The sequence below is a fragment of the Siniperca chuatsi genome, linkage group LG20, assembly GCF_020085105.1.
Source record: "Siniperca chuatsi isolate FFG_IHB_CAS linkage group LG20, ASM2008510v1, whole genome shotgun sequence".
NCBI lineage: Eukaryota > Metazoa > Chordata > Actinopteri > Centrarchiformes > Sinipercidae > Siniperca > Siniperca chuatsi.
The window spans coordinates 23,308,961-23,332,991 of NC_058061.1; the positions used below are offsets into that span (position 1 = coordinate 23,308,961).

Sequence of the window (24,031 nt, forward strand, 5' to 3'; positions counted from 1 at the left end):
TTATGAGATGGGGGAGGATGTGTATAAGATAAGTGCTTTTAGAATTTATTTACTAGCAAATACTGAATGAATTACACAGGGGGGAGTCGAAACCTACGTTTTATTTATTTATTTTTTGTTTTCTCCTTAAATACTTTACAACCCCTTGGAAGTTGTAGGTCTTTTTTTCTTTTGAATTCCTCAAACATTGTCTTTCTTCAAGAGCTTCATTTCAAAGCCGGGAAATACAGTATCTTAAGAAACAGTGTGGTGGGGGGGGCGTTTGAGTCTACCTTCACATCCAGTATAGGAGGAGTTGGAATACTAAAGCACAGCAAAAGTACAGACTACACTTATTATTCACATGCTAAAAAAACAGCCGAGACTACATTTTCATATCAGGGATAGGGTTAGGCAATGTAATATTAACATCAGATCCCGCTGCAGTTACATGTGTAATGACACCTTCAATAAATGAACTTTCCCATAAATGTATAACATCTCCTGCTGCCTTCTTGATCAGAATTTGGCATAATCAATCTCAAATTCACGGACTTGGATTAAATAAATCAGGTAATGAAATGAGCTACTTAGAGGGTGTGGTGGACACGCGTTATTTTAAAGTGGTTCTCCAGCAACTTAGTGTTGCTCTTCCATGAAGTCAGGGGACTCGCAAGAGACCGGTGGTCAAAATTGAAGTAGCAGAGGCTGAGATGTCCTGACTTTTAGTCCTCGACACTACAATTCATTTATGTACGTCACTTATATAGCACACGCTTCCATCACATGTACAGATAATTGCCAGCATCCCATTAAACAGGAATTCAGTAAAATTACAACCCTCTGCATGCACAAAATCTGAGCCTTACACAGAGCCATCCTCAACAAGTCTGGAGAGTGAAGATGAGGCATCGGAGTCTGACAGCGAGGAAGAGCGTGGAGAGGAAATGGCGGCCTGAGAGGAAAATGAGTTTTTGAAGGGGTGGGGCATAGGGAATGTTTTTTTTTTGTTGTTCAATGAAAGTTCAATACAATGTTGAATGAGTCAACTCATTTAATGAAACTTCAACTTAACTAAATAGTTCATTTCTATTAGAAGGGTTTACAATTATGTATGCTTATGAAATGATAAAAGGTTTGTTTCTATCTACATATGACATGGTAATACAGCCTAAACAAATAACCCCTATATTTCCATTTTATTCCCGTTATTTCTGGTCAATTCCCATAAATTCCTGTTAATTCCCATGGAAAGTTTCCGCCTCGAATATTCCCGGAATTTTGCAACCCTAGTCTGGAAGCTGATGGATCTCAGTAGTGAACTGGCATTTTACAGATGAACTTCTGTTAAACTGTGACGAGGTTCATGGTGTCAGTATCTGAGATGGCTAGAGGGAAATAATTTTTCATTCGCTTCACCTTTTCAGTCTCATTACAGCTGGCTTCACACACACTGCTGTGAAACTAGAGGTGCCAGTCTGTCTCCATTCTGCTTGGTATAATTATTGTTACACTGTGGGACGTTAATTCACATTTGAATTCACTAAATGCCTATATTCGAAGCAAAACATAAACACAACCCCATTTCCAAAACAAATAATTTAATATATTATGTATAATATTTATATACACAGGTTAACTTAACAAGGCTTTGTACAACTGTTACAAAATTGGTCCATGCACAGTCAGCCACGTACATAAAGTACATGCATAAGGGCACAGATAGAGAAAAGGACAGACGGAGTCTAGGTATGATTAAGACAAACATGGAGTCTGGTTGAACGACAGTGGTTGGCAGTACAGTTTGGTTATGCTCCATTTTGTTTTTTCAGACTCTGCTTAACAAAACAAAAGTTACAGGAAGGGAGCAAAAATACTTAACGTGAAAAGAAAAATGCAAAAATATCACTCAGGTAAGACTGGTTTTGGATTTAAGGAGCTTATTCGCTCCCTTTCAACTGCTCCTGTGACAATGCTCTCTTAGTAACACTGAAATATAAACTGGAGCCTCACTGTTGCACTAAGTGCTTAGGTTCTCTTAAGTTCTCTCTTGGCTCCACACTGCTGATATTGTACAATTACCCACATAGAAAAAAACATTTTTTGGCTTGACTTCACATAGCTGCCTTAAACACTTTGCTCTTCTGATGAAACAGGTGCTAGTATCCTCAAAACGCCTCCCCCAACACACTCACACACACACACACGTTTGTTTCACTATCCCAGTGGGGGACAGTCATTGACATAATGCTTTCCCCAGCCCTTTACCCTAACCTTAACCATCACAACTAAATGCCTAACCTTAACCCAAGTATAACCTGTACCCTAAAACCAAGTCTTAACCCTCAAAAAGCAGTCTCTACCCGTGGGGACCTCAAACTTTGTCCCCACGGTGACACAAGTCCCCATGGGTTAGTGTGCATTTGGGTTAGTCCCCACTGGGATATATGAACATGAAACAGGCACACATACACACACACACACATATAGGGAAGCATGATAGGCTTGTGTTGAACACTTAGGGTTTGCATATTTTTATATGCCACTGATCCCATGCATACAGAGAGAGAGAGTGAGTTGATTTGCTCCCACAGATCATTTAAGTTCCCCGGAAATCCACAGGAGGCTTTGGAAGAACTGAAGCGTTGAATGTTGAATTATTGTACTGTGCTGCACTCAGGCTGGCAGGTAAGTGTGCACATGTGATATTTGCCCACATGGGTATTGTCAAAGACATCATTGGTGAAAACCAGTCGTGGAAGACACCAGCACACGTACAGCACAGTCGCTTTGCAATGAAATGACTCCAATGACTCTGCTGAAGTCCTTGTTAGTGAGGGTTAGCATAACAGCAGCAGCTGGGCTCTGGAGTTGAGTTTCAAATGTCTAATATTGCTTTCTCTCATCTTTTACTTATATTTATTATTACCATTCATCAATTTAAATTTACAATTGAAGGGTTTCATTCCAAAACATTATTTGGAAACATTTATTAAAGCCCCTATGTGTAGGATTGGAAAACTCCTTACTTTGGCACCACCTAGTGGTAGTATCAAGAATAACACTGTAAAACATTGGCTGCATCAGTTTTTGCCGAGATTGTTTAAATTTTGTATAAATGACAACTTCATCAGAATAACTGGAAATATGCTATAATCACATAGTTGCTTTAACTGTTATTCATTTTGGTTGAAGGTTTTCTTCTTCATTTTAGAAGGATTACTTCTCAGGAATATATTATACCCTGGATTTCTTGCCATAAATTAAGTTTGATTTTAAAAATAGAGCTGTGGATACTTGATCAAAACAATTAAAATTAAAAGTACACCATCTTTGAAGGGGAAAAACATAAAACCAACCATACCTTGGATTGATTCTCTGCTTTTTCAGCATATCCTATCCCGTATACTCCGAGTGGTTATACAGGAGTGTCTGCTCACCTTCATAGAGCAGACCTAAGGATATTACTGCTGCAGTGGCAGGGAAGAGAAATCCCTCACAGCCATTTCACCAGTTTTTTGGTGTTTTAAGGAATGGGGGCATTGTTCTTGGACATTTAGTTGTAACATTAGGATGAGTTTCTGCGTTCAGTGTTTCGCCTTTTGAACACTGCAATCGATCGTACTGCTCTTTTTTGATATGGAGGTCTGCATGTCTGATTACGGCACTTGTTGAACTGTCTGCATAGTTTTCATTTACAGATTTTGCACTCTGCTTCGTTCACTTAATCTAAAAAATATTTTGCCACACAGCTGCCATAATATATGCTAAATTTTCATATTAGCATGAAAAGTTAACATCAGCATTTAAAATGGCAACATTTTGCAGCAAAATCAATTAATTTCAATAGAAGTTTCGCTATCAGTGGATTCGCTCGTATGTGTGAAGTAAATCTTTGAAACTGCTATACTTGAATTTGCACCGCTGACCAATAGCAAACTGTCTTGACAGTGCTGCCCTTTTGAAGGAACAAAGAGTTGGAAGCTACTGTAGTTTATTAGCTGTGTTGCACCATCCACTTTATTTAACTACTTCTGCAGGAGTAAAATGCTCCACAAAAGAGGAATGATTTGCAGATGGTTACAAACTGTGTGAACTTTTTGTCCGGTTAGCAACCAAGCTAACTGTCAATTAGCAAACTACCTACAGTAGCTCAAAAAGCTATTGTGACAGATGTGTGGAAGTGCAGTATGTGAACAAACAATCACAGGATCCCACAGGTATTTTTCCCGGGAAACATGATTCGATTTTGCCGAGAATTTCCAGGATATACCAGGATCTCAATTCACTGTGTTCAACCCTAATGTTCTTTGCACAATACACTGTATAAGGACATGGATAATTATATCCACAGTAAGTAAAGGAGTAAAGATGAATAGTTCAAAAGAATGGTGGTTATCTCATTTTGGAATGGAACTATACAACTGCACACAATGTCAAAGAACTCCTTTTCCATGAGATCACGTCTTCAACATTAGTGCCACTAAAAAGCCAAGAGGGAAGAGTCTTGAGACAACTGAGATCCCTAAAACAACATGACTCTTGGCTTTAGAAGCAGTGAAACAGGTGATCCAGTGTTTGTGAGTAAAGGGCAAGTACTTGGTACTCCATTAGTGGAAGAAACAGTCAGGTTAAACTACCACTGTGTGACGACGCCACCCTCTCGTCTTGTTCCGTGGGTCCAGGGCCGATCTCCTCAGGACCACAGTGGAAGATTCTGGGGAGCTTTGATCTACCCATCCAGAGGAAGAGGAGGGGAGATGGGGATCCTCCTGTGCAAGGTGAGGAAGGGGATCTATTTGCTGAATTGACCCGGGACCTACAATTGATCCCTTAGGAACCCCAACACATCCATGCAGATCTGGTGTTGCCTCAATGACTCTGATCACCTCCACCCTCTCTGCTCTCCATCCTCTGACTCTGTCCTCACTCCTGCCCAGCTCAAGGTCCAGATTCATGGACATAGCCCTCATCCTCCCACCTCTAGTGTTCATGTAGCGGACTGGTGCTGACTGGTTCCAGTCTGGCTGCTGGGTCCCATGAAAGCTGAAAGTCTGGTAGAAGTTGGGAAGCCTGGTGGGGCAGATCCAGAAAGGGACTGTGGGGCATCCTCTGGCCAGATTGTGAGGCCTTAAATGGGAAGGAAGATTAGTCACAGGTCTTGGGTATGGGACATGGATCTGATGATGTGAGCAGAGGAAACAGTTTGAACGAAGTTGCTGTGGATTTCCCGGCAAGGTTGTTCTCTGCCTATTCTCTCTTTCAGATTTGTTTGCACCATTGCCTGTTTCGTTCCCCACATCTTTTTCAGCCTCTTCTTTTCCCACCAATGAATCTTTTCCCTCTGTGATCTCTCTAGGTTTCACCCCATTTTCCTTTCCAGCCTTTTTTTCTTTTTTAGAAATGGTATGTTCTCCCATGACTGCCTTTTCCTCTATTCTATCCTCTTCCTCCTCCCCACCCCCTCCTTCTCCTCCCCCATAGTGGCTGGCTTTGACTGGCTCATGCTCAGAGTCTTCGTCAGCGCTGTTGCCCTGCAGGTGGGTACTGAGGCATTTTTTACGTTTGCAGGTCTTAGCAGAGATAATGGACATGGGCAGGAAGTCCCTGGCATTCAGGTCTTTCTTGGAGCATGAAGAAAGCTGAAAGGTTCAAATTCCAGTCAAATAATTGTCACTCCAGACTTCATATTCCAGAATCCATGATCCTATTCCCAGAATTAAAGTACAAGTAAGAGATTTCTTGCTTACCTTTGACTTAAGTGAATCGCTGGTGGTGGAATCTATTAGAAAGGAATGTGCAGAGATGTGGATTAGAACCATGTCATTACTGGACAAGCAGTACTAGTTATAGGAGTGGTACAAAGGTGTGATATCTGGCTAATCACAGCACACACTACCAGTACTTCAACCTTTCAGGAGAACTCTAGCCATTATCGAAGGATTCGTCTTTAAAATCAAGCAAACAACTGCAATTTTCTCTGCTTTTACAAAAATGGCTAGAGTTCACCGTTAATATCAGCAAGACAGAGGAATGGTGGTGCATTGGTGGGAAACCAAGACTAACGTAAAGAAAATGAATGGGTAAATGAATCCAAGTGCAATAGAAACACCAAACAGACAAGGAGGAACACCTGGTCCTACCGAAGAGGCTGATCCACTGTCTCAGCTGAGAAAAGGAGTGCACAAAGGTCCAGAAATAAAGAGAAATTGAGATAAAGTAGGAAACATCATGAGTATACACAGGCAAAAACATAACAGTACAGAGATCTACTGGGATGGAAAGACACTAAGCCAAGTCTCACTTGATAAGGCATTAGGAGTACAGAATGTAGGGTAGGTTAGATTTGTAAGCAATTAAGGTTTTGATTAGCATTAGTCATCCTCATGAAAAGCTCTTTTCCCTGAGCTGTATTAAAGACTGTTTCCTGTGTTCCTTTGGGGTGAATGCAAACTAGCGAGATTACGCTTCCAGTCAGGTCATACTGAACTACCCTGGACCTACACAAGCAGATAACAGATTTCCTGTAAGACCCAGATAGAAAGGTTTGTGCATTCTTGTAGGTATCTAGCTTTCTAAAGGGGTCAGTATTCATCAGAGTGCCTTTTGGATAATTGAACAGCGTCTGAACCCCCCTTCCTCCACACCTTTTTAACATCGGAATTGTGGAGGCTGCTTCTGACTATTTAGAAAACTTTCTAGAACCAACAATAACACCCATGTCATGCAGAAACTGGCCAGGTGTGCTGAGGTGAGAAAGTAGGCAGGGTTTTAACTTCTCTCTCAAGTTTTTTTTCATTCTTCACACAGCCACTTCTGTCAATTGTCCAAAAGTGTGTGCCATTACCCCCATTTTAACAATTACCACTTCTCCCACCTCTGTGTGATGGCAAGATTTTCTCCCCGCCTTTGAGTGTGGCTGTTTGGTACAGCTAAAAACTAATTTTTCTTCGGACATGGTCAGACTGCTCATCGTACGACCACATACCCTGGCCTAAAGTGCTCATTGTTGTACCAAAATTCACCTGACAGTTATTAGTGTAGTAGTAGTGTTGTAACATCTGTTCCCTAGATTTTATGTAGATGCAGGTCACATTTCTGTAAGTGGCACAAGGCTATCACTGCTAATGTTTATTTGCTCAAAACAAACTTGCAATATAAAATGCATAATAGAACCCACAAAATACATGTGCTTAAGATATTTTTTTCCAGTCCAATCTGAAAGGTCTGGGATAGATGTAGATGTTTTGTTTCAGATGCATTCTTTGCCCAGAGATGAGTGTTATTTTTCCTCAGCTACACCTGCCTGGAAGCACAGTCAGCCATTCATCTGAGGTGCATCTTGCTATGAGGGGCCTCTCTGCCTTCTACATAAGGATTTAAGGATTGCACAAATAACTGGATGATTGCACAATCTGCTGGGTTAACTAAGGTTCACACTATTTGGGAAGGTCAGTTTTGACACAATCCCTTAGTTCACTGCCACCAAAGAGCAGGTTCAAATTAGCGCTACTATAATAAAGGACGGCCATAACCAACCACTACTCTATAGACAGCAGACAATGGGAGCTGCACCCAACTAGTTCAGGAACAAATGCACAGCACCAGCACTCTGGATTGTACCCTTACATGTACAATGTAATGGTTTGTATTATTTTCCTTTTTTGTATCTTTTCAGGTCATTCCCTCTCTTCCTTTCCTTAGAACTGTGTTGAACAACTCCTACTGCATTACTTTTACATACCTTTTAATTCTAAGAAGATTGTAGAATTATCAGTAATAGAAATCACTTTAAATGAATTAAACTGTGGCCTTAGTAAATGTTTGGAATGTTGTTACTTCATTAATGAGTATCTCTGTGGGTGTGGGTAATGATAAATCAGTTTTAGCAGCCAACCAACCAAGTATGAACTTTCATTCCCTCCAAGCCAAGGCTGGATTACCAACTGGGACAAAGCAAGGAACTGCCCTAGGACCCCAGACCGACAAGGGGCCTGAAGCCTTGTGTGGGTCTGGGGTCTGTGTGGCAATTAGTTTGCGGTAATTTAATTAATTGCATATTTGTTTGCTATTACTGTATGCACCACCAATGCACATTATAAACTGGAATGATAGGGGACTTAAGGCAACACCTGCATTATTACCTAATCTTGAGGTCCCCTCTTGGAGAGGGGCCATGTGTTGAAATCTAGTTTTTCAGCCTGTAGTATTTAGTATATACATGGTGCATTTTACTAAATACATTTCTGCTTCATTCATTTTAACACAAACTAATTACTAATTTATAATAGAGCTGAAATTATAAGGTGATTTTCTTTTCTTTAAGCAAAAATACCAAACAGTCACTGGTTCCAGCTTCTAAAATGTTTATATTTGCTGGTTTTCTTAGTTGTACGTATGGGTTTTGGACTATTGGTCGGACAAAACAAGACATTTAAATATATCAACATGGGCTGTGGAAGATTGTGAAATAGTGAATTTGTTTTAAACTATTTTCTGACATTATATAGACTAAACAATTAATTGCTTGATTGAGAAAATAATCAGCATATTAATCGCTAATTTTTGTCCCAAAGGGACTTAGTGGGTACAACCGGCCCTGCTCGGAACATATCATGTGGCCAACATCCTAAAAACGTGCTGCATTAATGCAAACAAACAGTTAATAGAAAAGCCAATGTTTTCATTTTGCCAGTACAAAACTTTCACCCTCATCATGATTATGGACAAACAGCATATTTAAAAGCAAAACTTTAGTGTATCATCCTAAAAAAAGAACAGAAAAACTTTCTGAACTGGCTATCAGTTAATCAGATCGTGTCATAGTGAACAAGTATCTCTATAACAATGTCACAGATTAGATTGGATTATGATTCTTCTTAACCTGATGCCTCTCCTGGCATGCCCGGCCTGCCGATGTTGGACAGCAGATGGTCAATGTTGGGCACAGGCTGCATGTCCCGCTTATCCTCTGGGGCCTACACACACACACACACACACACACACACGCACATCCAGAAATACACCACCATAACCAAAATAAAAGTACAAATGAGGACATCTGAGCACAAACAATCCCTGCATTCATGTCATTCACATTCTTGTATTAACAAAGCCGCTGCTGTGGTAAACATACCTTCTCCTCCTTGTCAAGCTCTCCATTACTAAAGAACCAGTCATGCTGTTGAAGTAACAAAACGCAGCATCACTGGATGATGTTAAGACAAAACACATAACTAACTTAAAAGAAATAAAGAATGGGGCAGTATTGGAGGGCGCAACTGTTGGCTCTTACGTGCAGGATAAGTGTCTCCACTATTTTGTAGCGGTCAGGCATGTGGGTGACCATGTCGGTCATGTTGTCCTCTGACGTCCTCACCAGAGTGGGACCAAACACCAGAGCCAGATTTCTCGGCTCCATCTGGAAATAAAAAGTTATGTTCATGTCTGGCTCCATTAACGACCACAGTTTGTCCAAACACAAAAACCTAACTGCTAATTAAAGGGGGTCAGGTTACCTTATTCCTTTCAGAGTGATCTGCCACCCTCTTGAGGTGGCCCACCAGGAACTTAAGAGTATGATAATAGTGATCTGGGAGGTCATGGATCTGGATAAAGAAGGACGGAAGCAAGAAATGGGTGTAGCACAGAAGAAGAGAAAAGGGTAGATTAGATTTTAAAATGAACTAGAGAGAATCTATGACAAACATATTCATTGCTCTATATTCTGCTGTCCTTTGACACATACCAGTTTCTTCATGGTCTTCAGTCTGTCCTCTGCATCTTCTATACGGTTGGCATCAATGAAATCATTGTATTTGTCTGTAGACAGAGAAGGTGTATGACTAACACAATGAACGGGTTACATTACAAAAAGTTAAATATTTCAGCATTAAGTGTGGTCATGTCCACATGCAAACAACAGGCATTTTTACTGTATCCAAACTGAGAAAATAATCCAGTGGCAGCCCTACTTTTATATCACACACTATACATGTTGATTATGATTCGTGCTACACTTCATAATAACCAAATGACCTGACCCACCATCAGTAAACAGCGGCTCAGGCAATTTTCGGAAGAAGGATTTAAGCAAACTGCTGATTACATTCAGGTCCTGACATCTCTGTGGAGACAGAAAGTGTGAGGGTTTAGTATTTCTAGTGCAGCTTTAGAAAAATAACACACCTAAATGATTTTTGGTAAAAAATGCTCTTAGGTATGACTCCAGCTAAGACTTTTATTACAAAACAAGTTTTAAAAGACAGTGTTGTTCTGCGTGATATACAGTATGTATCCTGCACACCTCCTCAGCAGTGTTGATGTCCATGCCCTTGTTGAGATGCTCCTGCAGGTTAGACACCATGGCGTTGTTCCCCGGCACCCGGTAGATACCGGTGTACTCCAACCCCGTCGCCTCCACCACACCAAGGCACATCTCCACAATCAGAGGGACAAACTGTAAAGAGGGAGAGGGAGAGAGGGAGGCACAGAGAAAAAGGAAGGGACATTGATGGAAAACAGGAAGAGGGAAGTAAGTGTCGTGAAAGAGAAGGTGGAAGAGTCAGAAGTAGATGGTTGGAGAAAGAATGGAGGGATGAAGCGAAGAATAGAAGGGAAGAAGCAACAAAAGGGGTGGTGTTTTGGAAGGAAAGAAAAGGAGAAAAAGAGGCAAAGATAAAGTAATAAATAACTTCGAGCAGTGTTACAACACAGAGACATGCAAACAGTGATTATGAAGTGATGATTCGCCCAAATTCAATCAGTGCTCCCCTATTATTCCACTAAAATATTTAAATCAATACAGTTAATATGATTAACTCTGTACTGCTTTTATTAACATTTCTCATATAAGAAATGGTTGTAAATTCTACTTTAACTGATCAACCCAATACCAGTCTAACAAATCTGAGCCAACTTTGATTAAACCAGGGAGTTGCAGATTCTCTCCGCTGCAACGTTTAATATGAAACTGATTGACTGAATGGCCCTTTAGGCGTGTGACATCACTTGAATGTACACTTTGTGAAGAATTTTGATGAATCACCAGCTGCATTTCTTTCAAACAACTGTTCTCGGTTACAATGTTCACATAAATCATTTTAATTATTAATTCATCCTAGGATTGGGTGATATGACAATATATGTTGTACTGTGAGATGTTAGAGGCTGGTCAGCTGGTAGAAATTCTGTTTTACTGTTTTTACCAAGTTAGTTATCCTTGTAATAACTAACATATTAAAAAGATAATAAGTTAGTTATAAGAGCTGTCCTGATTATTGACTGCTTTTTGATTTACAGGATTTGATCATCAATTTGATGAAGAACCACGACCTTTTCAGGTATTTAATTTACAATTCCAGAGTGGTTATTTTTAGATATAACTTGATCCTTGATTGAATTTTCGGAAAATGTACTATAGTAGTGGTTCTCAAACTTTTTCTGTCACGCCCCCCTGCCCTTCAGAAGTAAAAAATAATTCTATTCTGATAGCATAGCTCAGGTCCCCCCGTAGTTACAGCTGGGAGATGTGTGTGAGCAGCGAGTTACATTACACAAGCTTCTTTAGTCTAATAAATAAACAAAATAAATTCACAAACTGTCGAGAAAGGAAATCCTCGTACACCTATTTTCCTTATTAAACAGAAATATACAACTGTATAAATCTACAACTCCGTCGGTCCCGGTCCGGCTGTGTTCACTGGGAGGCTGGTACCGTTGCCTGATCACCCGGCTCCGGTTCTGGTGCCCATTCCGGAGCCCGCCAACATTCCACTCTGCATCCCGACTGTCCCGGGCCTGAAAACCTCCTCCTGCCGGTGGTCCAAACTAAAGCTCCTGTGCTAGGACCGCTAAGTTAGCTGCACAGCTAACTGAGCTAACTAGCTAACGGCAGTTAGCAGCAGTTATGACCTGATATGTGATATGCTGCCCCCCATTGTTTTGGAGTATGAATTCGACAGGTGGAGAGTAGTCTTAATTCTTACACATTGCAACTTTAATGATTTGCTTTACAATAGCAAGGAAACTACTAATAAAACCAGAAGGGCACTCAGAGAGTGCAGACCTCCACCAAGGCTTCTATGATATGCAAATCTGCAGGCGCAACCACTATGTCTGGATATATTTCCAAAACTATTAGAATTACAACATGTCAAAATATGGTTGTGCCTAGCTGAAGCCTCACACCCCTGAATGGTTATTTCTTACATACTTGCCGCATCTGTCTCTACAGTGATGTTTGAGGTGGCTGTTATGTTTTGTTGTATGTTTAGTGGCGGGACACCTTTCACTTTAACTATAACGGGTTTGCGCATGCGCAACATATGTAATATAATAAAATTTACATTGATAGAAGATTTTATCCAGAACTCCCTCCCCTAGTTTATCTTGAAATACCCAAATACGCTCACCGCTACTGATCTGGCTTCATGAAATCCAGCAGTGACAGATCACTACACCGACTCAGTGGCTACTGGCATGCATGCAGTTTTTTAGACAGAAGTAGAATTCATGTTATTTTTATGCTATGAATCGTGTTGTTGGTATAGTTCATTTTTGGCCTCGTCATAAAATCCTGAAGGCTTACTTTATGGTTGACAGCAGGCTGACAGTCCTCCAGTCGGACACCAAAAGCCTTCGGACTGCCTGTCTTCTTGGCCTTCTTCATGATGTTGATGCCCCACAGCGCCTTGTTGTCATCTGAGTGCACACACACACACACACACACACACACACACACACACACAGACATGGACACACGTTTAAATTTGATAATCATATCCACATGAAAAAATAACTTAGTATGGACACTTAATATCACTAACTGGTCAATATCAGATTTTTAATAACAAGACTAACAGTCTACAGCCACGCTAGCAGCTCTATAGGACACCTAAATCAAACACAGGTGTTGGGGAATATTGGCTTTGCTTAACAAATGTAATGACGTGTGTGTGACAAGTGTGTAAGATGCCTTGTGTACAAAGCAAAAAAGACATTCTGACCACAAGGTGGTACTATAGGCAAATAATTGATATCCATCCTCTAATGACTACATTTCACATCAGGGTTCACTGATTGAATTGTTGTTCACAACTGAACTGTTATTGTTCACAATGCCATGTACCAAACTATTGGACGAATGAAAGCTGTGACCCCATGGTGACCGTGAATGTAAACTCTCATCAAAACGACTAGAATTCATCCTCAGGGGACACGGCACAGACTAAAACCCTTCACGTGTGCTAACAAGGACATTCCAATGATCTTATATAGGTTTCCGTTCACTTCAGAAACTAGTTACCCTATGCTTTATTTGTAGTTTCAGCTAAGACACGTTTCTATTGTCTATCAGCATTTTTAATGAGGCACGCAAAGGGATTATTCACTGTTCATCTGGCGGAAGCTATAGTTTAGATGCAACCTATAATTTCCTATAGGTCACACAGGAAGTGAAAGGTCCTTTCACTTTCTAAGTTAATATACTAGAATATATAGATATACTTTAAACTTCAAAATACAGTCCTTGGTTGTGTAGTGAGTCCTTGTATTCCAGTTTTAAAATGAGAAATCCATTTTTTTTAATATATTGTTCATGTATAATTTATTAATTAAATTCACTATTTCAATTTAGCATGTTAACATCTGCTAACATGCAAAGTAGCACTTAACACAAAGTGCAGCTGAGGCTGATGGGAATGTCGTTTTGCAGGTATTTGGTCATAAACCAAAGTATTGGACAAATTGAAATTTTGACCTCATGATGGCGCTAGAGGAAAGGGAAGAAGATCACCAAAGTCAGTAGGCCTCAACCTCTGTGGTTCATGAATGTGAAATTGACAAAAAAAGTCATGACAATACTTCTAATAGTTGTTGAGATCTTTCAGTCCGGACCAAAGTGAGCAATCTAACTGCGTTTACTTTGCTGCTTTTAACCAGTAATTAGTTTGTTGGATACTGGTGAACGTAGGCCCCGATCGTGTTTGTACCCACCAGTTCTGGAGGCTCGGCTCACCGAGGTGTTGTCAGTCTTAGCCAGGAGGAAGGGAGGCATCATACGATGGGCTCTGGGAGAGGAGTCCGGCTTATTACCTGTCAGACTGCACAATGAGAATAAAATGAATTGTGTGATTTTTTTGAAGATGGGGTTTTAAATATTTTAGTAAAAAAGAGGGTCTTTCAGGTTTTAATACCTTTATAAAAATATAATGATGACCTCAGTTTTATGGTATGCCTTGTTATTCTTGGTTTTAAAGTTATTGTTTCTTACAGCCCAGAGCAACAGTGACTCCTAACTAAACAAAAGATTAGGGACAGTTGTGATCAAGCAAATACTTTTTGTTAAATATAATCCACCGTACTGACCTGTGTTTTCTGTAGTCATTCAGCTTCTTGTTGATGAGAGCTTGTCTTGAGAAACCGATCTCCTAGAGCAAATGGAGATTACAAATTAGTTCGGTTTGTGGAAATTCTATTAGATTAACTGGGTATGAAGCTCTAACCTCGTTGTCAGACTTGCTGTTCTCCCTGATGACCCTGATCCAGGCCAGCATGTCATCCCTGTCCTCGGCCTGCAGAAGGTACTCGCAGAAGTCCTGCGTGGTCAGCCTCAGGGTGTGCTTACGCTTGGTTTCACTGTAGGCAATGTCGATCAGGCAGCCACGGATGCTGATTGGAGGATGTTCGTCCTGGCTGGGCCCCGCCCCTGCCCCGTGAAGGACAGCTTCTCGTTTGTCCTTGTAGAGGAAGAGTGAATGGGAACGGAGCACGGAGAACACTCGTTTCCACGGACGCATGCCACCACCTACTTTCTACAAGACGGAAAGATGGAAACAAGAACATAACGTAAATAGATACATCAGAAAAATCCTAGCTTGGTAACCGAAACTAGCCATGACAAGCCTGTTAATCAACCCTCATTCAAAAGCCTTGTTCTTAGTCTTTCGCACCCAACCTGGAAAACGCTGCTGCTAGAGTCATCACTAAGACCAGGAGAGACCAAGTCAGTCCAGTTTTCAGCTTTTTGCACTGGCTTCTAGCGTGTCAAAGAACTGATTTTTTAATTCTACTGATGCTTTATAAAGCACTGAATGGTTTAGGGCCAAAATCCATTTCTGATCTGATGCTCCATTATGAACTGTCCAGACCTCTCGGGTCATCTGGGACAGGTCTGCTTACTTTCTCCAGAGTCAAACCTAAACATGAAGCAGCGTTCAGTTTTTATGCACCACATATCTGGAACAAACTCGCAAAAAACTTCAGGTCTTCATGTATTTATTTCTATCTTGCTGAAAGGTGCTATACAAGCAAACTTGCCTTGCCTGTAATAATGTATGGCTAAACTGTGAACTATGTAGCTCTTCCCTTTTGCCTGGGACATTTATTCAGTTTTTGCATCTTTAAAAAACACTGAATTAACATAATATTCTGTTTGCAGCCATCAAATGTGTATTTAAGACCATTTTTTAAGTAGTTAATGAACTAACATTAGCTGGTTACAGTTGATTACAGGTGACAGTTCAGCCGGCAAAATCAACAGTTGCTGGCTACCAGTGAGACTTCTACTTCTGTCTGAAGTCACGGACCCACTGTTTAAAAAATTACCAAGATTTTCAAGTGGTAAATCTGCCACCGTTATGATTGCAACATGCATATGTGCCGTAGTAGAATGGAAAGCTTGTCAGGTGTAATAACAGTAACTGAGGCCCCACCCCCTTAGTAAGGGGGGCTTATGGAAGGGTCAGTTAGCTTGCAGTGTGTACAAGCAGTGTGTTGTACCTTTCCCTTCTCTGTGAGGATCTGTTTGTAGTGCAGCCAGCCCTCCTTGCAAACATCACTAAAGGTGATGGTTCCCAGCTCAGAGGTGGAGTGGCGCTTGGACCGGGCCTCCTCCTGGGCTCGCAGGCTCTCTAGAGACTGAAACACAATTTAGGGGTATTATGAGTTCCACGCTAGACAGTGTTTGCTTGGTTTTTGGAATATGAATGAAACAGGAAGTACATGTACATGTAGTACATGTAAGAAGTCTAATAATTTCACCTGTGTTGAAGACTCACCTCATCAGTGAAAAAGCTCTTGACCCTTTTTGGTAGTTTGCTGTGGAACAGAAAGCACACACGTTACGAAAGCAGCACGCGAAGAGTCCAGACAGTGTCTGTGTAGACAGTATGCTGTAGAAATCATTGGCAAGTGACTAAATGACTTGAGAAGAGAAATATGCATGCTACATAGTAAATATAAGTCATAACAACCAACATAAATCAAAAAGTGAAAACTCCAAAAAGTAGAACAGAGATTGTACTAATAACTTCATTATTGTTAATTACCCTAAAGCTTTCATATGCATGTTTTTAAAAATGAAATGAGAATAACTAAATAGTATATATCATAGATGATCAATGTGTGTCTATCAATGACCCCGTGTCCATGCTAAAGCCCCTTTAAATGATGTTTGTCATTGCAGTTTTGGGGTACAGACTTGTATAGACTACTGGTACAAGACAAACGCATTTCTAGGACTATATCGACCCATTTTAGTAAAGAATGCAGATCTTAAAGTGTACCCTGAGTTTCTGACTTACGAGAAGACACGGCCTTCTTCCCTGAAGGTGTTGAGACCCTCGTCACAGGACTTGGATCTCTCTGTGGTGATGGCCAACAGGTAAGAGGAGCGGCGACCTTTAATACTGCCTGAGGAGAGAAAAGGAGGAGGAGAAAGACAAACAGGGTATAAAATATGCAATGTATTGTAGTGACATGTGAAATGACTAGAAGATGAGTAATTGAAGCGATTTGTTGTTTCAAACTGTGAGTGATTAATATGCCATTAGCCAGATGGATGAAGTAAGGGGTTAAACATACATACTGCATATTAAAGGAATACCTTGACATTTAGATTTTTAGTTTCTGGTTTTGGATACATTTTAACCCACAATGCTAACAGCATCCAGTGTCCCTTATTATTATTATCAAGAGTTTTAAATAAAAATTAAGAAAAGATGGGGAAACTTTTTTCCCAATGTAGCAAGCACACAGTGAAGAATTTTTATGATTATAGCATTTTTCAAATCATTTTGACCCACGGAGAGTTTCAGAGACAAACATCAAATCATCGAGCTGTAACTAATTTGCATGCACTGCAACAACATACAAAAGCTTAAGATTACAATTTGCAGAAACTTAATAATACATTCACTAAGTCATTTCACTTTTGCAACATTAAAGCATTCTGAATTTGTTCCAGCTCTGATTTGCTCCACTGACAGGTGCATAGCAATGGTTATCGTAGTATTTAGAGCCATTTGCAAGATCAAACTGATGAAAAACAAATGAAAAAAAAACATGATTTCTTTGGTAGTAGTCTTATGTTGGAATAACTAAAAATTAAGACTGCCAGGAGACTCATATAATAGAATATATCATAGAAAACTGGAAAAAAAAAGAAAGTGGTAACGAAGACTTCTGGAACGAACAGCTCCTCCCATGGCTCTGCTGTGTGCCACAGTGTTTTTTAGATACTAGTAGGGAGCGCCAAATTCCAGTTCTACACACAGCGGCTTTGAGTACTTCATTAACAATAGATGAACTGTATGGATAAAAGTGAAGGGAATTCTTCAGTTGTAAATGTCACGGTACTCCTTTGAGATGATTCTGAGGCTAGACAAATATATCAGTGTACAAAAATAAAGGCATTACATAACTGCTTGTCCTTTTGGCTCAAAAACATTGGCAGTGGTGTTAGGGAATGTCAGTTCAAACATACTGTAGTAGTCTAGCCCTTTGTGAAGCCTTTAAGTATTTATTGAGGGTGAGTGAGACTCACTGCAGTCCTGAGAACGAAGTCGGACAAAGGGGGAGATGGAGGAGAGAGTGGGGGAGACACAGGTGGAAGTGAGGGTGGCCATAGTAGAGGCCTGGGAACTGGACACCACAGAACAGGCTGGAACATAGCAGGCCTGTATATCAATGCTAGGACTGGTGGGTTCATCTGCAAGGTCATCATCACAGGTGAGCAACAAGGGATGAGAAATTATTAAACACACTGGCAGGACAAGACAAGCTAAGAGTTTCCTCAGGTGGGGTTTAGGATGTTAGAACATCTCTCAGAGGTGGACCTAGTCTGGAGGCAGAAATAACCTCTGATGGAGAACCACAGTTTTTCACAGGGAAGATTAAGACTACCTTCCAGGTTCAAGCCAGCACAGACCGTTAGAAGTTTAGAGCTTTTGATCTGGACCTGGTCAAATGTGGCCTAGACGTGACAAAAGCAGAGAAATCTCCCTTTTTTGCATTTTCACAAATAATAAATAATATAATAATAATAATAAAGAAAACAAACAATTTCTGATTCATAGTCTGATTCGTGTTATGCCACGCACATTTTTTGCCCGATTGAAGGAAACTTTCAGGGCATGTTTCAGGTTCTTATGTGGACATATCCTGGAAGTTTTGTGATGATTTGACAAACAATGCCTGATTTATAGTCTGATTTGTGTTATGCCACGCCCAGTTTTCTGCATTTGTAGCGCCTCCTAAAAATGTGTTTTTCAAAAAATTCTAAATGGCGGAAAATCTAGTTAGGCGGACTTTAGTGGTCCAAGAGGCTTTTTTGTAGAGCACATGGAGCTGGACTAGTGAGAGAAATATCAAGTCATCGGACTTATGGTGGGGACAGGGGCGTGGCCTGTTCAAAATTGCATTTTTCCTTAATTACAGCGCCACCATGTGGCTGATTGGACTCGTATTTCTGTGGAAGCACATGCACATCATTTCCAGATAGTGAGCCAAGTTTGAGTTGAAGCGGCAGACAACAAATAATAATAATAATGATAATAATAACCTGGCACAAACATAAAAGGGTTTCAGTCCCTTCCGGGCTTGAAATTTTACTGTATAGCAGTCACTGTGACACCAAGTGGCACTTATAGGATAATGGCACATTGAATTTCACTACATTTTCCAAGAATCAGTAGCAGTATGGGTAACCATCTTGGAATAATACGTGAACTGACTCAGTAATGTCAGTTGCACTACACATCAATGTTAGCTAATGTTAACATTACCCTAAGTAATACCAGACCAAGTAAGGCTGTAGCAGCAAAACCACTGTATATACTGAAATGAAGGATGTTTTATAGCTTATAAGTTTAACTTTCCATTTGTTAGAGGGAGTATGTGTTACTTTTTCTTTCAAAACTTACATTGTAAATGGACTGTACTTGTATAGTACATAGTCTTGCTTTACAGTTTAAAATGGCAGCAATTACTATTTTTTGAGATTCATACCCAGATAATTATGGGCTAGTATTCAGTTTGAACTTGTAACGTAAGTTAGGCCACACTGACAGCAGTATCAGCTGGACTGCTTTTTTTTCAGTTTGTAGCAATAATGGAAAGCCTCAACAGCTCTCCTCTCATACTCCTTACCCTTTTCACCAAGTTTCAGCCCACAGTTATGATAGCTTTGGCTTGTTGACTGAACCTGTAAGATTATTTCTGACTTCAGAGCAGCTCTGTTTCTGAGAAATGTTTGCAGAACTAAACTCCATCTACTGTTGCTTATTTACAGTATACAAACATCGGACATGTAAAGGTTCAAAAACATATTAGAACATTTAATATTCAGTATTCATCAACACAGTGCACTACTAAAGCCTCACATAGATTAAGTGAAATATTGAACAGCTCTGTAGCAACAGACAACATAACTGTTCAAAATATATGCCTGTTAATGACAATGGCAGAAAATGTAGTAATTTATAACACTGAGTTAGCGTAGTAGTCAGTTGCTACAGAGAAAAGGTCACTAACCTATGAAGGGAATAGAGGACAGGGAGTTGAATGCATGCTGTGCCAGGCTACCATTAGCCCTGCGGTTCGGGCCGGGCCCCCCAGCGACAGGAGAAGGGGTCCCTGGTGTAGGTGACAAACCAGGGGGCTTGGGTGACTCCACAGGTGTGGTGTAGTGGGGATGCCGAAGGGCCTGAACAGGGGTTCGGTGGCCGGAAGGCGGCTTCTGCCTCAGGACCACCTCTTGATTCAGGGAGATGGGGGAGATGACCTCCCTGTCCTCACCGAGTCGGGCTCTCTCCTCCTCTGACGCAGACAGGGCGGGGGTAGACTGGGGCCTGGGTACCACGCCCCCCTCACTGTCCGCAGGGCTGCTGCTACTGCCAGGGCTCCAGTTGAGATGAAGGCCATTGTAGCTGGGCTCTCTGAAGGAGTGGGCCTGCTGGAGGAGGTGGCCATCTTTGCAGGAGAAAGAAGGGCTGTAGCTTTTATAGCCCACCAGCTCTTCTTCTTTTACTCGCCTTGTTTGGGGTTCAGCTACCTGCTGACCTGACTGCCTGCCACTAGGAGGCACTGTGGAGGTGGCTGTGATGGGGGATGTGGTTTGGTGCTGATGACCTGCTGAGACTTTCTGGTCTTTCTGCTTACTGAATTTCGTCATTTGGGAGCCTTGTGAAGAGTGTTCGTAGCGTGGTGAGACCAGTGCTGAGGCTTGTGCCAGTGTTTCCACAGAACGGCCGTAGTTGTGCTCGTACTCGGCGTAGGCTGCCAGCAGGCTCTCTGAGCACGACCTACTTCCTGGTCCTGATACACCACCCCAGCCCCCTAGCCAATAGGAATCATGGGAAGCAGCAGCTGCCTGGTGGTGGTACAGGAGGGTTTCTCTTCTGCGTTGCTCCACAGAGATTTTGGAAGCAGATGTAGGTCTGGGGCCGAGCGCCAGCCCCAGCTCCGCTAAACAATCCTGAGATATACTGCGGTGGCGGGGGGACATGTGCTCGGCAGCCTCAGCCTGGCTGTAGTACCAGTCCGACAGAGCCTGGTGGCAGAGAGCATCGGCGTGAGTGCGGGAAGAGGCCGGCAGGCTACTCTTCCGTGGTGGAGGCAGAGTTGCAGAGGAGATGGCAGCATTGTGGTTAGCAAAGTGAAAATCCAGTGCATTGATGGCCGACAAGGAGTGGCCACGGTGCCGCCCCAGCTGGGCAAAGTGGCCACTGGAATCCTCAGGACCCCCTGCCCAGGCGGAGGTTGGGGTAGAAGCAGAAGGGGGGTGATTGTCCAGTGGTGAGGTGGTGGGACCGGGTCGGCACTGCCAGTTGTCCAGGGGACTGTGGAGGTTGTGGCTGGGCTGTGGGGCAGTGGAGCTGGGCTTAGTGGAAGGGTAACAGAGAGGCGGTGGCTCAGGGAGGTTCTGGGCCTCGCCTGAATACGGCTTATTGCCTTTCAGGTAGGCATCCTGGGAGTACACCTGAGGACAAGGGGGGATAGGACACAGTGTAAAACATGACAGAAAGGATAAAAGAAAAAAGATGGAAGGAACAGCTAGTCGGCAGAATGAGGCAGATGCAACATGCACCATGCAGCAATACTTCTTTCTTTTGTTCTATAAAAGCTAAATCCTTATTATAAAACTAACACTGGAACTTTATTTCCTTTAGTAAATTTTGGGTAGTTTATTACTGTATACTTATTATAACTGTATTCCACCTTGTCTATTATTAAGTTGATTTTATTCTATTCTGCTTTAATTGATATTATCTTCCATTTCATTGTATTTACTTACTACTTTACTTACTTTATCTAAAGCACTAGGTTTAAATTGTGCTATACAAATAAACTTTCAATCAAAAATTGCTGCAGTATAAATTACAAGACCAAAACCAACAATGAGTTAGTCTGTCTCTTAATACTTTCCAACCAGCCCCAAGCCACTCCCACTCAAGATGTAAACACATCACAAATATATGATGATATAAATGTTTAATTTTTAAAACAGGCTCAGTAATTTCTGAACAGCTGGCCAGTGCAGTTTTGAACAATTTACGCAAAGAGGAGGAAATAGTGCATTTGTTGGGGACTTTTTGTTTGGAAATTTGTTTTCAGTGGCAGATTAATTAGACACATTAGTAATTCAGACAGCAGGACAGTGTATGTAGGATTGAGTCAAAATAAACTACAGTGTGTACTGTGTGTGTTCATGGTAATGAAGGAACATGTCACCCAGTGCAACAGTGCGGCTCATTGATGTGTTTTTAATAGTTTTTGGACAACAATGGAGCTCTCTGGCACAAAGGAATAAGATATATCAGGCTTTGGATACACACAATCCTTGTTAGTAGGATACATTCACTCCTTTCTGCCCATGCACAATTCCAAATTTCTGAAGTTAAACTTTAATAAGGAGCTAAATGACTTATAATAGAAATAAACAATCCATGATTTTACTTAAACAGCCTAGCTAACTGCTGTGACTTCACACAGTAACATGGTGAAAAGAAGGAAAGAAGAGAAAATAGAAGAAAGATAATACTCACACTTACCAACTGCAACACATCCTCATCTTTTGGCATAATAGAGAGCTCCAGAATGTTTTCACTGCAAAAAAGCATGCACACACAAAAAAAGAACAAAATAAATAACAGGTCAAATATGAACATAAAATAAGATTTATAAACACTAGTCTCCCACCTGTTTTGGATGAGCGAGATCACTTGAGAGTAGGTTTTCCCCAGAATGCTCTCTCCATTCACCTTCACCAGCCTGTCCCCTGGAGTATGCACACACACACACACGCAGCAGAAGAAGAAGGGTGAAATATGTGTTGTATGCAAGGTTTTGGCTTTAGAGGTAGGGGGGCATAATGAATGGTTCTTCAATCGTGCCTTCCATCAAATAAAAAAATTTAAATGCTGTACTAATATCTGTATTTTTAATACTCTAAACCTACTTAATCATCATTATGTGTATTTTTTAATATCAATATATAATCAATTACAGGGTGAGCGGCCATTGTTCTCTTTTCCCCCCTCCTGGGTATTGTCTACAGCACTGCTGCTCAGCAGCAGCTGCCACCACCACCACTGCATAATGTGCTTGGAGCAGACACACAGCAGAACCAAACTCTCTCTTACAGCAGCGATGCGAGGGCCTGTGTAAGATTTCTGCGACATTACTTAGTTAGCACCAACAGCTACTACACAAAGCCTGCCAGCTGACTTTAAGAAGTAACTGTGACGAGACTACACAGCAAGGACTTTTCCTAATCTGAACCAAAATTCTTCCCCGCCTGGCTCATGGCCAGCTAACAAGGATGACCGCAAAGCAACTTCTTCCTTTATGGACTGGTAATGTACCCACTGGACGTTTTATTGTTGTGATGTGTTTTCACTGTTAGCCACATGCTAAGTCGATGTTAGTGATGTTCACACAGACACAAGGACACAACTAACTATCCTCTTTCTAACCTGGGACAGTTTATTCTACACAGTTCACACATACACTTCAATTTGGCCCTTTAACAGAGCCATACTCTTTAGCATACATGGCCTTGCCGCCATTTTGAATTAGATTTCTTTAGTTTGACACCATTTTGGACCCAAGCAGCCATTTTGGATCTTACACATACACACACCCTTTTGTTCTTTAGCTTAGTGCATTTAGAGTTATACTTCATATTGTGTGTTTTGCTTTATTATCTTTTAATAAATGCTTGTGTATAATGTTGCACAAGAGTGAATAATTTGCCAACCTCTTCTATGTTGAACTCCAAATCCTTCACTAATAATGGTAATTTTGGTTATAGTTATTAATTTAATTATTAATCTAAGTTACAAATTGATAGTTTAGTGTAGTTTATGAGACTAAATCAATTAATTTGGCTATCCTTTCCTGTGTTTAAGGGTGGTTCCCCAGAGGACTTTATTAATTAAAGTTATTATTTATGATTATCTTTGATAATTTTGATAGCCAAATTTAATTGATTGCACCTACTCAATTTGGTGCCCCTTTAACCATTGTAAATCCCAACACTGCCCATTCAAGGAACAACTTATCTACCCTCTCTCTGGACATATTGTATAATAAAATGTTTTATTGAATGCAAATGGTTACCTTGTATATTTTGCACTATAGACCAAACTTCTTTCAATTCAATTCAATTTTATTTATATAGGGCCATATACATAACAGACGTTCTCTCATTGCACTTTTCCTATAGAGCAGGTCTAGACCGTACTCTTTATAATATTATTTACAGAGACCC

The 24,031-nt window shown here is 41.0% G+C and overlaps 1 protein-coding gene across 8 annotated transcripts in view; it reads right to left on the minus strand.

Annotated features, from left to right (window-relative positions):
- Positions 1-1,563: 1,563 nt before the first annotated feature.
- The window catches only part of LOC122867168 (rho GTPase-activating protein 23-like), a 101,700-nt gene continuing 79,232 nt past the window's right edge, over positions 1,564-24,031 (minus strand). For 4 of the 8 annotated variants that reach the window (XM_044177587.1, XM_044177585.1, XM_044177580.1 and 1 more), the window contains exons 5-24: positions 22,459-22,537; positions 22,305-22,365; positions 19,792-21,238; positions 17,804-17,968; positions 16,563-16,671; positions 16,038-16,077; positions 15,760-15,897; positions 14,484-14,792; positions 14,347-14,408; positions 13,975-14,081; positions 12,569-12,681; positions 10,286-10,438; positions 10,027-10,105; positions 9,728-9,801; positions 9,498-9,587; positions 9,275-9,400; positions 9,116-9,160; positions 8,864-8,957; positions 5,730-5,761; positions 1,564-5,621 (exon numbers count right to left, since the gene is read on the minus strand). In XM_044177587.1, coding sequence (XP_044033522.1) covers positions 4,611-5,621; positions 5,730-5,761; positions 8,864-8,957; positions 9,116-9,160; positions 9,275-9,400; positions 9,498-9,587; positions 9,728-9,801; positions 10,027-10,105; positions 10,286-10,438; positions 12,569-12,681; positions 13,975-14,081; positions 14,347-14,408; positions 14,484-14,792; positions 15,760-15,897; positions 16,038-16,077; positions 16,563-16,671; positions 17,804-17,968; positions 19,792-21,238; positions 22,305-22,365; positions 22,459-22,537 — 4,334 coding nt within the window. In that variant the 3' untranslated portion in view covers positions 1,564-4,610. The remainder of the gene's footprint in view (positions 5,622-5,729; positions 5,762-8,863; positions 8,958-9,115; positions 9,161-9,274; positions 9,401-9,497; positions 9,588-9,727; positions 9,802-10,026; positions 10,106-10,285; positions 10,439-12,568; positions 12,682-13,974; positions 14,082-14,346; positions 14,409-14,483; positions 14,793-15,759; positions 15,898-16,037; positions 16,078-16,562; positions 16,672-17,803; positions 17,969-19,791; positions 21,239-22,304; positions 22,366-22,458; positions 22,538-24,031) is intronic. The other 4 variants (XM_044177582.1, XM_044177583.1, XM_044177584.1 and 1 more) reach the window with 3 other exon arrangements.